Genomic DNA, 18,381 nt, shown 5'->3' with positions numbered 1-18,381 from the left:
TAAAATGAGTTTGGAAGTTTTCCTTCCATTTCTATTTTTTGGAACAGTTTCAGGAGAATGGAATTAATTCTTCTTTAAATGTTTGGTAGAATTCCCCTGGGAAGCTGTCTGGCCCTGGGCTTTTGTTTGTTTGGAGATTTTTGATGACTGTTTCAATCTCCTTATTGGTTATGTGTCTGTTCAGGTTTTCTATTTCTTCCTGGTTCAGTTGTGGTAGTTTATATGTCTCTGGGAATGCATCCATTTCTTCCAGATTGTCAAATTTGTTGGTGTAGAGTTGCTGATAGTATGTTCTTATAATTGTTTGTATTTCTTTGGTGTTGGTTGTGATCTTTCCTCTTTCATTCATGATTTTATTTATTTGGGTCCTTTCTCTTTTCTTTTTGATAAGTCTGGCCAGCGGTTTATCAATCTTATTAATTCTTTCAAAGAACCAGCTCCTAGTTTCATTGATTTGTTTTATTGGTTTTTTTTGGTTTCTATTTCATTGATTTCTGCTCTGATTTTTATTATTTCTCTTCTCCTGCTGGGTTTAGGCTTTCTTTGTTGTTCTTTCTCCAGCTCATTTAGGTGTAGGGTTAGGTTCAAAAAAGATTTTTCTTTTATGAAAGGTATTAAGATAAACTAGTTAAAAAACATTAAAAGAGGGAAAGGTAAAAGTTAAAAAAATTAGGAGAAAAAAATTAAAAAAAATTACTTAACTTTGCAAGACTAAAGATTCATGGGGAGAAAGCCATGAATTCCATGCTTTTCTTCCTCCTCCTCTGGAATTCCACTGTTCTCCTTGGTAAGTGAACTTGGTCTTGGCTGGATTTCTTGTTGATCTTCTGGGGGAGGGCCCTGTTGTAGTGATTCTCAAGTGTTTTTGCCTGAGGCAGAATTGCACCGCCCTTCCCAGGGGCTAGGCTAAGTAATCCGCTCGGGTTCGCTTTTGGGAGCTTTTGCTCCCTGAACACTTTCCGTAGAGTTCCGGAGGACTGGAATGAAAATGGCGGCCTTCTAATCTCTGTCCCAGAGGAGCCGAGAGCTCGTGGTCCCACTACTCAATGCGCCCTCAGAGAAAACTCTCAATCACTCCCGTCTCCCTGGCCTCTGGCCGCGCTTGGAGAAAAACCCTCAATCACTCCTGTCTCCCTGGCCTCTGGCTGCACTCTGAGCTCACCCAGCCTGTGACCAAGCGTCTCTGTCTCTGGCACACAGCTCCACCTGGAGTCCGATCCCCACAGATCCCTGAGCTCTTCCAGGTGGGGTCTCCCTGGATCTTCTGGGGACCCCGCTCACAGAGCAGTGGCCTGTGCCATGGATTACAGTTCAAGGTAGCCTTGAGTTGAGAGCTAACTTCTCAACTCTGTATCTGTAGCTGGGTTCCCTGCTATAATACCTGCGAGCTCTGTGACACTCAGATACCCTTGATTCTTCTGTGACCCCGTGGGACCTGGGGCCATGCTGTCCCTGCGTGGGCTTCACCCCGGTTTAGCCTCTGGAGTGATGTCCCTCAGTGGAACAGACTTTTAAAAGTCCTGATTTAGTGCTCCATTGCTCTGCCACTTGCTGGGAGCTGGCCCCTCCCCCCGCAGTCTATCTTCCCATGGCTTTGGATTCACTTCTCCGCTGGTCCTACCTTTCAGAAAGTGGTCGATTTTCTGTTTCTAAAATTGCTGCTCCTCTTCTCTGCAATTTCCTGTTGGATTTGTAGGTGTTCGGAGTGGTTTGATAAGCTATCTAGCTAATCTCCTGTTACCTGATGTCGTCTCAGCCTGCTACTTCTCCACCATCTTGACTCCTCCCATTTTTACCTTTTTGAGGAAACTTCATACTGTTTTCCAGAGTAGCTGCAACAGTTTGCATTCCCACCAACAGTGCAGAAGGGTTCCTCTTTTCCCTGCATCCTTGCCAACATCTGTTGTTTCCTGAGTTATTAATTTTAGCCTTTCTGACCAGTGTGAGGTGGTATCTCATTGTGGTTTTGATTTGTATTTCCTTAATGATAAGTGATGTTGATCATTTTTTCATGTGTCTGTTGGGGATTTGTATGTTTTCTTTGGAGAAATGTTTGTTCATGTCTTCTGCCCATTTCTTAACTAGATTGTTTATTTTTGGGGTATTGACTTTGATGAATTCTTTATGTATTCTGGATATTGGCCCATTATCAGATAAGTCATTTGCAGAACTCTTCTCTCGTTCTGTTGATTTCCTCTGTTGATCTCATTCTGTTGATTTCAAGATAAAAAGTGTCTGTGCAGACACTTTTTATCTTGATGAAATCTCAATAACTCATTTTTGCTTTTGTTTCCCTTGGCTCCAGAGATGTGCTAGTAAGAAGTTGCTGCAGTCAAGGTCATAGAGGTTGGGTGCCTGTTTTCTCCTCTAGGATTTTGATGGTTTCCTGTCTTATATTTAGGTCTTTCATCCATTTTGAATTTATTTTTGTATATGGTGTAAGGAAGTAGTCCAGTTTCTTTCTTCTGCATGTAGCTGTCCAGTTTTCCTAATACCATTTGTTGAAAAGACTGTCTTTTCTCCATTGGACATTCTTTCCTGCTTTGTCAAAGATTAGTTGACCATAAAGTTGAGGGTCCATTTCTGGGCTCTCTACTCTGTTCCATTATCAATGTGTCTGTTTTTGTGCCTGTTCCATACTGTCTTGATGATTACAGTTTTGAAATATAGCTTGAGGTCTGGAATTGTGATGCCTCCTGCTTTGCTAGTACCATACTGTCTTGATGATTACAGCTTTGGAGTACAGATAGAAGTCTGGAATTGTGATGCTTCCCACTTTGCTTTTCTTTTTCAGTATTGCTTTAGTGATTTGCAGTCTTTTCTGGTTCCAAACAAATTTTAGGATTGTTTGTTAAGGTTCTGTGAAAAGTGCTGGTGGTGTTATTTTGATCAGGATTGCATTGAATATGTAGATTGCTTTCAGTAGTAAAGACATTTTAACAATATTTGTTCTTCCATTTCAGGAGCATAGAATGTTTTTCCATTTCTTTGTGTCTTCAGTTTCTTTCATAAGTATTCTATAGTTTTCAGCATACAGATCTTTTACTCTTTTGGTTAGGTTTATTCCTAGCTGTCTTCTGGTTTTTGGTGCAATTGTAATTGGGATTGATTCTTTGATTTCTCTTTCTGTTGGTTCATTATTGGTGTATGGAAATGCAACAGACTTTTGTACATTGATTTTATATCCTGCAACTTTGCTGAATTCCTGTATCAGTTCTAACAATTTTTTGTTGGGTCTTCTATGTAGAGTGTCATGTCATCTGCAAAGAGTGAAAGTTTTATTGTACTTCCAGTGCAGTATTGAACAACAATGGTGAGACTGGACATCTCTGTCATGTTCCTGACCTTAGGAGAAAGGCTCTAAGTTTTTCCCCATTGAGAATAGTATTAGCTGTGGGTCTTTCTTTCTTTTTCCCTTTCTTCCTTCCTTTCCTCCTTTATTCCTTTTCTTTTTTCTTGAAAATATTTTCTTTGAGTGAGAGAGAGAAAGAAGGAGAAAGAGCATGAGCAGGGGGTGCTGCTGAGGGAGAAGTAGACTCACTGCTGAGCTGGGAGCCCCATGTGGTCCTCAGTCCTCAGACCCCAGGATCATGCCCTGAGCCGAAGGCATACACCCAGCTGAGTGAACCACCCAGGCGCCCATACCTGTGGGTCTTTCATATATGGCTTTTATGATGTTAAGATATGTTCCTTCTATCCTTACTTTCTTGAGGGTTTTTATCAAGAAAGGATACTGTCTTTTTTTTTTTTTTTAAAGATTTTATTTATTTATTTGACAGAGAGAGATCACAAGTAGGCAGAGAGGCAGGCAGAGAGAGAGAGGGGAGCAGGCTCCTCATGGAGCAGAGAGCCCGATGCGGGACTCGATCCCAGGACCCTGAGATCATGACCTGAGCCGAAGGCAGCGGCCTAAACCACTGAGCCACCCAGGCGCCCAGGATACTGTCTTTTGTCAGATGTTTTCTCTGCATCTATTGAGAGAGGATCATATGTTTCTTACCTTTCTTTTATTAATGTGGTGTGATATGTTAATGGATTTGTGGATATTGAACCACCCCTGCAGCCCAGGATAAATCCCCATTGGTCATGATCATAATCCTTTTAATGTACTGTGTAATTCAGTTAGCTGGTATCTTGTTGAGAGTTTTTGCATCCATGTTTATCCAGGATACTGGTCTGTAATTCTCCTTTTTAGTGGAGTCTTTGTCTGGTCTCAGAATCAAGGTAGTGATGGCCTCAGAGGATAAATTTGGAAGTTTTCCTTCCACTTTTATCTTTTGGAACAGCTTGAGAAGAATAGGCATTAATTCTTAAATGTAGGGTAGAATTCCCCTGGGAAGCCATCCAGCCCTGGGTTCTTGTTTTTTGGGAAATTTTTGATTGCTGATTCAATTTCTTTGCTGGTTATGGGTCTATTCAATTTTTCTATTTCTTTCTGTTTCAGTTTCAGTAGTTTATATGTTTCTAGGAATTTATCTATTTCTTCCAGATTGCCCAATTTGTTAGCATATAATTGCTCATAAAGTTCCCTTATGTATTTCTGTGATGTTGGTTGTGATCTCTCCTCTTTCATTTGTGATTTTATTTCTTTAGATCCTTTATCTTTTCTTTTTGATAAGTCTGGCTATTGATAAATTGCATTTATCAATTTTGTTAATTCTTTCAAAGAACCAACTCCTGGTTGCATTAATCTGTTCTATTGTTTTGTGTTTTTTTATTTTTGAAAAAAAATTGTGGTACCTCCAACTTTGTTTTTTTCTTAATGCTTTGGCTATTCAGGAGCCTTTGTGGTTCCATACAAATTTTAAGATTATTTCTTTTAGTTCTGTGAAAAGATAGGGTTTGCATTGAATCTTTAGATTGCTTGGGTAATGTGGACATTTTAACAATATTTGTTCTTCCAGTCCAAAAGCATGGAATATCTTTCCATTGTGTTTTCTTCAATGTCTTCACAGTTTTTAGAGTACAGGTTAAGTTTATCTCTTTGGCTAAATTTTATTAAGGTATTTTATTCTATTTGGTGTGATTTTAAATGGGATTCTTGAAAAATTACTCTTCCTGCTAGTTTGTTGTTAGTGTGTAGAAATGCAACACATTTCTCTATGTTGATTTTGTATGCTGCAACTTTACTGAATTCATTTACTGGTTCTAAAATTTTTTGGTGGAGTCTTTAGGGTTTTTTTTTTTTTTTTTTTCTTAAGATTTTATTTATTTATTTGACAGACAGAGATCACAAGTAGGGAGAGAGGCAGGCAGAGAGAGAGAGAGGAGGAAGCAGGCTCCCTGCCAAGCAGAGAGCCCGATGCGGGGCTTGATCCCAGGACTCTGGGATCATGACCTGAGCGAAAGGCAGAGGCTTTAACCCACTGAGCCACCCAGGCACTCCTAGGGTTTTTGTATATAATATGTCATCTGCAAATAGTGACGGTTTTACTTTTTTCTTACCAATCTTGATGACTTTTACTTCTTCTTTCTGGTCTAATTGCTGTGGCCAGGACTTCTAGTAATAAGTTGAATTAAAGTGATGAGAGTAGTTGTCTTGTTCCTGATCTTAGAGGAAAAGCTCTGAGTTTTTTACTGTTGAGTGTGATGTTAGCTTTGAGTTTGTCATATATAGTTTTCATTTTGTTGAGGTGTGTTCCCTCTATGCCCACTTTGTTAGAGTTTTTATCATGAATGGATGTTGTACTTTGTCACATGCTTTTTCTGCATCTTTTGAAATGATCATGACTTTTATTCTTTATACTTATTTTTTATATTGATTTTTATCCCATGACTTTGATAAGTTCACTTACTAATTCTAGTAGCTTTTTTGTAGACACTTATTAGTTCTAGTAGCTTTGTTTGTAGACTCCTTAGGATTTTTTTTTTTTTAACATAGATAAGCATGTCATTTGGAAGAAAGAAACCATGCTGTCTTGATTGCTGTAGCTTTATAATACTCTTTGAAGTATTTTTCTCCTCTTTCAAGTAGACTTTATTTTTTAGAGCAGTTTTAGGTTCACAGAAGAATTGAGCAGAAAATACCGTTCTCGTATATCCTTAACTGTCCTCCCACCACCAACAGCTTTCCATACTAGCAACATTTCTCACAGGAATGGTACATTTGTTACAACTGGTGAACTTATATTGACACATCATCATCTCCCAAAGACTATAGTTTACATTAGTTTATTGTTGGAGTTGTACATTTTGGGGGTTTTGACAAACGTATAATGACATGTATCTACCATACAGTATCATATATAATAGTTTCACTGCCCTAAAAATCCTTTGGGCTTTGTGTCTTCATCTCTACTGACCCTAACCCCTGGCAACTACTGACCTTTTTATTGTCTTTGTAGTCTTCTTTTTTCCTAGAATACAATACAGTTAGAATCATAGCCTATGTAGCCCTTTCAGATTGGCTACTGTCACTTAATAGTAAGTCTTTAACATTCTTCTCTGTCTTTTCATGGCATGATAGCTTATTTCTTTTAGCACTAAATAATATTCCTTTGTGTGGATGTATCGCAAGTTATTTATCCATTCACCACCTACTGAAGGATATCTTAGTTGTTTCCAAGTTTTGGGAATTATGAATAAAGTTACTGTGAATATCCATGTGTAGGCTTTATGTGGACATAAATCTTCACTAATATGTTAAATACAAAGAAGCATGGTTGCTGAATCATATGTTAAAGTGTGAAAATGCCAAACTGTCTCCCAAAGTGGCTGTACCATTTTACACTCCACCAGCAGTGATTGAGAATTCATATTGCTCCACATCCTTGTCAGCATTTGTTGTAGTATTCTGGATTTTAGCCATTCTTATAGGTGTATAGTGGTATCTCATTTTAATTGCATTTCTCTAATGACATATGATGTGGAGCATCTTTTTATATGCTTGATTGCTATCTGTATATTTTCTTAGGTGAACTGTCTGTTCAGGTCTTTTGCCTGTTTATTTCATCAGGTCATTTTTTTTTTTTTTATTGTTGAGTTGTAAGTGTTCTTTATATGTTTTGGGTAACAGTCATTTATCACATTTCTTTTACAAATATTTTCTCCCAATCTGTAGCATGTCTTCTCATTCTCTTGACATAACTTTACTTCCAATATGTAAGTATCTTTTTAAAAAAGATTTTATGTATTTATTTGACAGTGATAGACAGCAAGGGAGAGAATACAAGCAGGGGGAGTGGGAGAGGGACAAGCAGGCTTCCCACTGAGCAGGGAGCCTGAAGTGGGGCTTGATCTCAGGACCCTGGGATCATGATCTCAGCTGAAGGCAGACGCTTAATGACTAAGCCACCCAGGCACCTCTGTATGTATCTTTATACTGAAATTGGATTTCTTCTAGACAACGTATAGTTGGGTCTTGAATTCATGTATTATGTTCTTTTTCAAAGTTGTTTTGGCTATTTTGAGTCTTTGCATTTCCACATGAAGTTTGAATCAGTTTTCCAGCTACTGTAATTGGTAATGTCTTTATAATTTCAGTTTTTTCAATTATTTGTTTCCATTGACTAGAAATACAGTTGATTTTTTCCTAATTTGACTCTTGAGACCTTGCTAAACTTAGTCTTGTAGTGTTGTGTTTTGTTTTCTAGTATTTTCTGTTAATCATCATGTCATTTAGATAGGATTAGTTTGATTTCCTTTTTAAAAATGTTTATTCCTTGGGGCACCTGGGTGGCTCAGTGGGTTAAGCCTCTGTCTTCGGCTCAGGTCACGATCTCAGGGTCCTGGGATCGAGCCCTACATGGGCTCTCTGCTGAGCAGGGAGCCTGTTTCCCCCTCTTTCTCTGCCTGCCTCTCTGTCTACTTGTGCTCTCTCTCTGTCAAATAAATAAATAAAATCTTTAAAAAAAAATATTTATTCCTTTTATTTTTTTTGTCTTGTGTCATCCTGTCTAGATCTTCCTGTAAATTGTTGAATAGATGTGATGACAGTGATATTTTTGGTTTGTTCCTGATCTCAGGGATAAAGTGTTGAATGTTTTACCTGTAAGTTCGATGTGTCCTCTAGGGTTTCCGTAGCTACCTTTTATCAGATTAAAGAGATTTCATTCGCTTTTAATATTCTTGAGGGTTTTTTTTTTAAATAGATTGATGCTTAATTCTGTCAGATATTTTTCTTGTATCTATTGAGATGATTGTATGGTATTTCATTAATTCACTTTTCATTGATTAAGACTATTATACCAACTTTGCATTCCTGGTACAGACCCTAACTAATCATTTTTTTTTAATACATTGCTGAATTCCATTTGCAAATATTTTGTTAAGAAACTTGGTGTCCATGCTCAAAGGGGTATTATTTTACAGTTTTCTTTTAATAGTGTTGGCAGGTTTTTGATTAGTTTTTGCTAGCCTCAAAACAGGTTGAAAAGTATTCCTTCTTTATTTTCTGAAGGAGTTTGTATAAGGCTAGTATTATTTCTTCCATAATTGTTTGAAAAAAATGTATTAGATGGAGTGTGTAGATTTTTAGAACAAATTAGACATCGTTGATACAGATCCATTCAGATTTTCTATTTCATTTTTTTTTGTCAGTATTAGTAAGTTGTATTTTTCAGGAAATCTTTTCATTTCATCAGAGTTGTTCAGTTTATTGGTATAAAGTTGTTTCTGATAGCCCCTTATTGTAGTTTTGATCTCTATAGGATCTTTAGTGATGTAACCTTTTCTATTCTTGATATTGACATTTTGTGTTCTCTAGCCTCTTTCTCCTCCCTGCTCTTCAGCAGTCTTGTTTGAAGTTTATCAATTTATGTCTTTTCAGAGAACCAAATTTTGGCTTTTTTCTTTTCTATTCCTTGTCTCTTACTTACTTCATTGATTTTTGCTTTTATCTTTATTATTTTCTTCTTTCTATATACTTTGGGCTTACTTTTTTTTCTCTCTAGTTCATTTCTGTGAAAACCTATTACTATTAACCCTTTCTTCTTTCCTAATAAAAGCATTTAAGCTATAAAAATTTTCCAAGCCCTTGAATTAGCTATATTCCAGACACTTTGATATGTTATGTAAAAACACAGCTGACATTATCCATCAGTTCAAAATCTGGTTTTTGCTTTTCTTGTGATTTCATCTTATACCCAAATGTTAGGCTGTATTTAAAAAAATTTTTCAGGTCTTCAAGTCTTTTTGTAGATATTTTAATATTGATTTCTAATTAATTCTGTTATGACAGCTAATATACTTTTAACATTTCAATCTCTTATAATTTATTTAGTGTAATTTATTTTGGTTTGTCTTATATCCCAACATATGGTCCATCTTTATAATTTCATATGTGTTTGAAATATATGTGTTCTTTGGTTGTTTGTTGTAGTATTTTATAAATGAAATTTAGTAAATGTAGTTGGTAGTGTCATATAGAGATTCTACATTCTTAATGATTTTTTACTCTATAAGTTAGTTCTGTTGGAACAACTGGGTAGCAATCTGGGGGAAAAAAAACCTGTGTAAATTATAATTGGATCTTCATGTGAAAGTCAGGCTAAGCACATACCCTAGCATAGCACATGATCTTGAAAAGGGTTAAGCCTATTCTGTAATCAAGGTGAAATATTTAGTAGTAGCTTGATAGAAAGGTAGAGTTGGGTATTGGGAAAACTTTAAAATGTTGCAGTTTTTGTCTTCAGCCTCCCAATCTTAATGTGACAAAGTATGTGTTCTGATTGCTTCTAGACAGAACATCTGAAAGGATAAATTGGAAGAGTTTTGTTTCCAGAGTAGCCCTGTTCCCTCACCCCTTTAAATCCAAACCACAAGGATAAGAAAAGAATTTTTTTGTCTGTATGCCATATAAAGACCACAGATTGTAGAAATACACCAGCACGGAAGTAAGCAGAAATAATAGCAAGTATATGTAGCATAAGAACAGTAAAGTTTTGATTAACTTTAGAGTTCGGCAAATTTAAGATTGCACGTGATGGATTATACTTCCAGGTAAGATACCAGACACTAAAATAAATTCAACTGAATCAAACATTTAATATGAAAAAACAAAAGTACTATAAGAAAACATGGGGGAATTCTTTATAACCATGGAATCAGGAAAGAGTTTCTAACCATAACTCAAAACCCATAAACTATAAAAATTATAGATTTGACCCCTATAAAAATGCATGTCAATAAACAAAAGCAGAAATTCCCCAAGTAAACAAAAGCAAAGCAAAAAACAAAACAGTCTCAACAGGGAAAAACATTTGCAACTTATAACCAACAAAGTCTAGTCTAATATTTAAAGAGCTTCTGAAGTCAAAAGTAAAAGAAACATATGTTAGAAATAGAATAAAAAAATGGGAATTTTCAATAGAAAAGTGGGAAGAGATTAAAGTGGTGCATAAAGGAAATACAAGTGGTTCTTAAATTGTGTGAAAGAAATTAAGCCTTGTTCATAATTTAAAAAAATACTAATTAAAATTTTACTGATGTATTATCATTTGCCAGACTGACAAAAATCCAGGTGATAATATACTGTTTGGGAAAGGCATTGGAAAGCAAGTCTCTCATACTTTGTTGATGGCAGTATAGATTGGTACAATCCTTGTGGAAGGCAGTTTGATTATATGTCAAACGCATATATTTTCAGACCAGAGATAACTCTTCTGGGAATTTATCATACTCCTATACACGTATAATGACATATGTACACAGTTTTTCAGTCATGGCATTTTTTTTTTGTAAAAGTGAGAAAATGGAAACAGTTTCGTCTGCTCATAGAATTTATGGTACATTCAAGGCAATAGCATACATACAGCTATTGCAAAGAATGTTAAGTACTTTATGTACCAAAGTGGAAAGATCTCTGAGATGTATTTTTTTTTCTGTCCAAGTTTTTATTTAAATTTCAGCTAGTTAACATATGGTGTAATATTAGTTTCAGGTGTAGAATTTAGTGATTCATCATTTATATACAACACCCAGTGCTCATCACCAGTGCCCTCCTTAATACCCATCACCTGTTTAACCCATCCCCCTCCTTGGCCACCTCTCCTCCAGTAACCATCAGTTTGTTCTCTATAGTTAAGTGTCTCTTTCTTGGTTTGCCTCTCTTTTTTTCCTCTGTATGTTCATTTGTTTTGTTCCTTAAACTCCACAGGTGAGTGAAATCATAAGGTATTTGTCTTCCTTTGACTGACTTACTTCACTTAGCATAATACTCTAGCTCTATGTTGTTGCAAATGACAAGATGTCATTCTTTTTGATGACTGACTATTATTCCACCGTGTGTGTGGGGGCATGCTCTCGTGCCACATCTTTATCCATTCATCAGTTGATGGGCATTTGAACACTTTCCCTAATTTGGCTATTGTTGATAGTGCTCCTGTAGACATTGGGGGCATGTGTCCCTTCGAATCAGTGTTTTTGTATCCTTTGGTAAATACCTAATAGTGCAATTGCAGGGTTGTAAGGAGTTCCATTTTTACCTTTTTAGGAACCACAATACTGTTTTCCAGAGTGCCTGCACCAGTTTGCATTCCCATCAACAATGTAAGAGGGTTCCTCTTTCTCCATATCCTCATCAACACCTGTTTCCTGTGTTATTAATTTTAGCTATTCTAACTTGTGTGAGGTGATACCTCATTGTAGTTTTGATTTCCCTGATGGTAAGTGAGGTTGAGCATCTTTTCATATGTCTGTTAGGCATGGATGTCTTCTTTGCAAAAATGTCTATTCATGTCTTTTGCCCATTTTTAAACTGTATTATTTGTTTTTTAGGTGTTGTATTTGGTAAGTTCCTTATATATTTTGGATACTAACCTTTTATCAGATGTGTTATTTGTAAATATCTTCTCCCATTTCATAGGTTGCCTTTTAGTTTTGTTGCTTGTTTCCCTCGCTGTGCAGAAACTTTTTATATCGATGAAGTCCCAATAGTTTATTTTTGCTTTTGTTTCCATTACCTCTGGAGACGTCTGGAAAGAGGTTGCTATGGCTGATGTCAAAGCGGTTGCTGCTTGTGTTCTCCTCTAGAATTTTGATAGATTCCTGTCTCATATTTATGTCTTTAATCCATTTTGAATTTGTTTTTGTGTATGCTGTGAGAAGGTGGTCTGTTCTCATTCTTTTGCATATTGTTATTCAGTTATCCCAACACCATTTGTTGAAGAAACTAAGAAGTGTTTTTAAGTGAAAAGAAAAGGTACAGACAGAAGGTATGATATGCTACAATCTGTGTAAAAGAAGGTGGTGAGAAGCTTATATTCTTGTTTATAGCCTTACTTGCATATGCATAAACAAACTCTAGAGGGGCACTTGAAACTACTAACAGTGAATTCTTGTGATCACAGGGGAGGATGAAAACTGGGTAGTTGGGTCAGAAGAGTGGGATGAAATTTTTTCAGTGAATAACTTTGATTTTTGAATCATGTGACTATTTTGCATGTTCAATAATTAGACAAAAGGAAGAAGAGAAAGTTGATTTAGGTTCGCTATTAGTGAACAAGGTCAGGTAGATAAAGACATTCCCTTCTTTTTTGTCTTTCCTTTTCTTTATCTTTGTAAGCGTAGGAAGTGGCAGAATACTGAGACAAATAGAAGCAAAACTTAAAACAGTAGAAATGGGCCAAATTATTGCAGGGGTTGTGCAGACTAAGTATAGAAATCTTGAGAAATTATGGATTCATTTCCCTATAGGATAGCTAAATTGAGTTTGTGTTGGTAGATGAAAGACAAGGAATATCAACATGAATTATTTATTAGATATAAGTGCCTGTTGTTACTAAGTATGCTGTTACTGCTCAGGGTCTGTGGAGAAGAATGTTTCTTTTTCCAGAATATAAATTAGATGACACTTTTGCATTTCCATTTTATGTATGATTTGTGATAAAACCTTTTTCTTTGCCAAAGGAAACTTTCCTTTTGATGGGTATATGAAAGACATTTGAATTATTTAAAATATGGATGTTATTTTTGCTCTTTTACATTGTAAAAAAAGTTCAAATTGTATAAAATAGAGTATAATGGGAATGAGTCTCCTTCTCCCACAGATCCCTACTTTCTTCTTTGTAGAGTTTCTTAAATGGGCATTAAATAGTTGAACTCTCTTTCTTACCTATTTTCTATCTGAAACTCTTTAGAGAGAGGTCTTTTAGTAATGTTCAAATGTCTTAGGTTGCAGTATTGATGAAATTTTAGGGTCTGGACCTTTTACTGCAAACTCTAAATACTTGGGGATTTTCATAGATAGGTTATTGTTGATGATCTCTCATTTAATTTTGTTTTGGTCAGAGAACATACTTTGTATGATTACATCATTCTTAAATTTATTGAGATTTGTAAATTTATTGAGATTAAATTTATTGAGATTTGTCCAGCATATAGTCTAACTTGGTGAATATTCCATGTGCATTTGAAAAGAATTTATAATTTGCCATTGTTCAGTGTAATGTTCTATACATGTAAATTAGGACAATTAAGATGATAATGTTATTAAAATCTTCTGTAGCCTTATATACTTTTTGGCCTTGTTTTTCTTTCAGTTACTGAGAGATAAGTGTTAAAATTCTCAACTAAGATTATGGATTTGTCCTTTTCTCCATTTTATTTATTTATTTCCATTTTATTTATTGATTTATTTACTTATTTAAGATTTTATTTATTTATTTGAGAGGGAGAGAATGAGAGAGCAGGAGAAGGGGAAGGTCAGAGGGAGAAACAGACTCCCAGCTGAGCAGGGAGACTAATGGGGACTCGATCCCGGGGTTTCCAGGATCACGATCTGAGCTGAAGGCAGTTGCCCAGCCAACTGAGCCACTCAGGCATCCCTCTCCTTTTATTTTGGACAAATTTTGCTTCAAGTATCTTAAAGCTCCATTATTAGGTACATGCAGATGTCTTCATGAAGAATCGATTCTTAACATCATTACGACATGACCCTCCTTAACCCTGGTAATATTTCTTGAAGTCTCTTTTGTCTGAGATATTACTATAACCATACCAACTATTTTTTTGTAATTTCCTTTCAAACTATCTGTTTGAAAATTTGATCAAAAACAAAGTTTAAAGAGGTATCTTGCAAAGCACCAAAAGTTTATCTTGATTTTCTTATCCAGTTTGACAGTCTAGTTCAGTTAATGTGTTGAATCAATTCATTTACATTCTGTTTGACTACTGTTATAGTTATCTTCTGGCTTTTGTTGTTTGTGATGAGAAGTCAGTTAACATTCTTTTTGTTTCCCAGGATGGAGTTTATCTTTTTTCTCTGTTTTTGAGATTTTCTTTTTATACTCGTTTTTCAACAATTTGAGTGTGATGGGCCTATGTATGGTTTTGTTTGTATTTTTACTGCTTGGGTTCTTTGAACCTTTTGGATTTATATGTTTTTGCTCAATTTAGAAAATATTTTTGGCTAGTATTTTGTCAAGTAATTTTTTTTTCTTTTGCCCCATCATCTCTTTCTTTTGGGACTTGTGTACATCTGTGTTACCAAGATTCTGTGAAATTTTTTCCCCAGTTTTTTTTCCCTTTGTGCTTTAGTTTGCTAATTTCAACATCTGAATCATCTGTGGTATGATTCTATTAACTGATTGTTAACTGATTTTCCTCTGTATAAGTCACATTTCCCTGTTTATTTGCTTGTCAAATTATTCTTTATTGTGAAGTGGATATTGTGATTGAGACTTTGTAGAGACTGTTTTCTGTTATCTTCCATCGAAGAAAAAGCAGATATTAAATTATTGGCAAATTACCTTGTTGTGATACAGAGACTTGGTTTAGGTTTTGTTAGGGAAGGTGTATTTTGATTTTGTCCTTAGTTTAAGGAAAAATCTCTGAAACATGAAATATGGTCTTTACTCCTAAAGCATGTCTCTTTTGGGGTTTCAGTGGAATGCCTGAAGTATCTACCAAACCCCTCTAATTTGGTGGAACTCAAACTCTAGATTCTTTGTTGCGGTAGACAGCTGCTGAAAACTTTGCTTGGTTCTTTCTGGCCATTTTTCATCAGTTCTTGGAGTCTCATCCCACATAGTAAGGGGTCAACCATGTATCTGAGGAGAGTATATGCAGATTTGGGGGTTCTCTACTGTGTGGCTTTCTCTTTCCAGAGAGTCTCCCCCTTTTAATTTCTAACCATTCTGGCAGATTCAGACCCAGTCCTTTGATTCTTTGGGCCAGTAATATTTTTATTTTCTGCTTGAGCTGTATCTGCTTTGTGCCCTTTGGGCTATGGGATATTTTCAGAGGAAAAGACAGACAAATGTGTATCTTACACAGTATGATGCCCCTTTTTTTTTTTTTTTTTTTTTTTTTTTTTTATTTTTTATTTTTAAAACCATGATGTTTATTGTGACTCATCGCTGAAATCCTTATGATGAACTGGATGCTGCAACAGCTGCCCTCTTGGGCTTAGGTGTTGTTCCTTCATGGAATCCATGCCTCAATCTGCGGTATACAATTTTTTTTTTTTTTTCTCATTTTATTTATTTTTTCAGCGTAACAGTATTCATTCTTTTGCACAACACCCAGTGCTCCATGCAAAACGTGCCCTCCCCATTACCCACCACCTGTTCCCCCAACCTCCCACCCCTGATGCCCCTTTTTTAAGGGTTGAATGCCCTCTTGTTTCTTCCTACTTTTGGTTCCTCTTCTGTGCTTTGTTTTCTTATATGTTTTGTTTAGAATTTATCACTGTCATCAGTAGGAGGATTAGCCTGATATAAAGTAATCCATTAATAGTGGAAGCTGGTGCTTTTTAAAAAATCTCAAAAGAATATGTTGTGAAAAAATATAAAAATGCTCCCTTTGTTTTTGTCCTTTGGCTTCTTAATCATTTGTTCCATAAAACTGAAACAATATCTTATTGACTAAACAATTATATTCATCCTCCCCTTTCCCATGAAGTTATCCTTTAGATAAGCAGAACTTTGTATAGATTTTCCATTAATTGCTACAGAATTGGAAAAATTACTCCCTAAAGTTGCTGGAAATGTTAATGTGAACATCTGTAAACAGCTCTATCTAGTTTTCTGTTTAATAGTCATCTGTATGGTATTTAACATGTGCCAGTTACTGGTCTAAGCATTTTACATATATTAACTTTCCTCACTGTAATTTATTGATGTGGATATGATGAATGCTTCCATTTTTCAGATGAGAACACTCAGAAACAGAGAGGTTAAGCTAGGAAGTGTTGGAGCTGGGGTTTGAACTCAGGCATTCTGGCTTTATTAGAATTTGTACTCCTAGCCACTGTGCTTTGCTCCTTCTCTCACTCTGTGCTGTAGGTATGTACCTGTCAATATTTGTGAAAGGCTTATAATCTACTTTAGGAAGAGAAACCTCATATTGTATTATGTAATAGTATTGTATAATATATATGTGGGAGCTGCCTGTTGTGCCAGATACCCAGAAAAGACTCAAACACAACTTTCCCTGTGAATCTCTATAAGTCCTAGGGAGTGTTCATCATTTTTCTCTTCTGTACTTTTACAATGCAGTATTTATATTTCTATTTAGTTATTTCTTCTGCCTTGTATTGCCACTGATAGTTTACAGGCTTGACTTTCCTATTAGGCTGTAAGGTTGTTGAAGGTGGAGATCACACCTTCATCATTTTTGTAGACTTTCTGCCTTGGCATCTAACCCACAATAAATATAATAGACGATGTTATTTAAAACTGTGATAAAAATCTACTTCTTTTTAAAAAAATATTTAAATTCAATTTATTTAGATTCAATTTAAACATATACTATATTATTAGTTCCAGGAGTAGAATTTAGTGATTCATCAGTTGCATACAACATCCAGTGCTCATTTTATCATGTGCCCTCCTTAATACCCAGTTAATCACCCAGTTACCCCATTCCCCTACCCACTTATCCTAAAAATGTACTTGTTTGCCACATAATGAATCTTTGTATATCCATATATGTATATCTTGTTTACAATAGGAATATCTTATATTTGTGTTTTACTTCCAACTTTTCAAAGTTCTTTCCTATATACTGTCTCTTTATGGAAGAAATATGAGCTTTCATTTACTAATTCATTCAGTAATTTTTTTTGAGAACCTACTATGTACCAGCTATTGTTCTAGTTGATTAGAATATAACAATGAACAAAACAAATTACCTGCTTTCATGTAGATTTCATTTTTGTAAGGAGGTAAAGATAAGTATGTCAAGTGGAGATTTGAAAAAAACCACAGGATAAAGAGAATATGATGGAGAGTAGTACTACTTTAGGTGGTGTGATCTGGAAAGACTTCTATGAGAAAGTGGCATTTGAGTAGAGACCTGAATGAAATTAAGGAGTAAATTTATAAATTTTCTGTTTTAAATTTTCTATTTTTTTTAAAGATTACTCATTTATTTGAGAGAGAGCAAGAGAAACCATGCATGTACCAATGGGGGGGAGTGGAGAGGGACAGGCAGACACTGTGCTGATTGCAGAACCCCATGTGGACTCTGAGATCATGACCTGAGCTTAAATCAAGAGTTAGATGCTCAACTGACAGATGCCCCTTAAATTTTCATTTTTTAAAGAAACTGTTTAATTTCTGTCAGCCTTATTTCCATTTTGTTTAAGAGTTTGTGGAAGAGCAGCTTAAGACCACTCAGTGGTTGTTCCTGCCCATTCAGTGGCCTGAGCATTGGGAGCTGCAGACCAGTCTTCAGTGACTGGATGGGCGTTTCAGTCTTCAGTAGGGAACTGCTAAATAGGCACCAAGGGCATCTGCATGCCTTTAGACCAGTCAGCTACTTCAGGTTGAATGATGGTGAACTCAGGAGCTGAAGCAGTCCATTCACCCTGAAATTCCTCCTTGGTTACAGCCTTTTTAGCAGCAGCCTGTTCTTTTTCTTTAATTTCTTCAGAATCTCTGTAGAAGTAGAGATCAGGCATGATGTCCCATGGGTGTTCATGGGAGATGGTACCATGCATGTGCAGAACTTCCTGGACTGTCATCTACCACATCAGACCCAGAAGAGTTCCAGGCAGAGGGAGTAGCAAAGACAAAAGCCTTTAAGTTGGGGAAAAACAGCAAGAAGTGTATATTGGAAGTGTGAGAAAAATAAGATGGAAAGGTAGTGGGGGTAGGGTGTGTGTGAGGCAGATTATGAAGGGTCTTTTAAAATATGGTAAGGGGTGCCTGGGATCAAGCCCTGCATTGGGCTCTCTGCTTGGCAGGGAGCCTGCTCCCCCCCCCCCCCCCCCGCCTGCCTCTCTGCCTACTTGTGATCTCTCTCAAATAAATAAATAAAATCTTTTAAAAAAATAAAGTATGGTAAGGACTTTGGGTTTTATTTTAAGTTTTACGGGACAAAATGTGACATTTGAATTGTTTAACAGGTTCAGTCTAGATGCTGTGTACAGAATAGGAAGCATAAGGAGCAGGAGTAAAATCAGAGACCAGTTATGAAGCTGTTGAAGTAATCTAGACC

At 36.1% G+C, this 18,381-nt stretch overlaps 1 protein-coding gene across 4 annotated transcripts in view; it reads left to right on the top strand.

Annotated features, from left to right (window-relative positions):
- Positions 1-18,381, top strand: part of XKR9 (XK related 9) — a 52,556-nt gene that overhangs the window by 15,202 nt on the left and 18,973 nt on the right. The window contains exon 2 of one of the 4 annotated variants that reach the window (XM_046022373.1): positions 11,432-11,487. The exons of the other annotated variants lie outside the window; for them this stretch is intronic. Coding sequence (XP_045878329.1) covers positions 11,486-11,487 — 2 coding nt within the window. The 5' untranslated portion in view covers positions 11,432-11,485. The remainder of the gene's footprint in view (positions 1-11,431; positions 11,488-18,381) is intronic. 4 annotated transcript variants of the gene reach the window in all.

Source organism: Meles meles, chromosome 1 (assembly GCF_922984935.1).
Source record: "Meles meles chromosome 1, mMelMel3.1 paternal haplotype, whole genome shotgun sequence".
NCBI classification, from domain to species: Eukaryota; Metazoa; Chordata; class Mammalia; order Carnivora; family Mustelidae; genus Meles; species Meles meles.
Note: the sequence above shows the minus strand (reverse complement) of the source record. Positions and strands in the feature narration are given on the sequence as shown.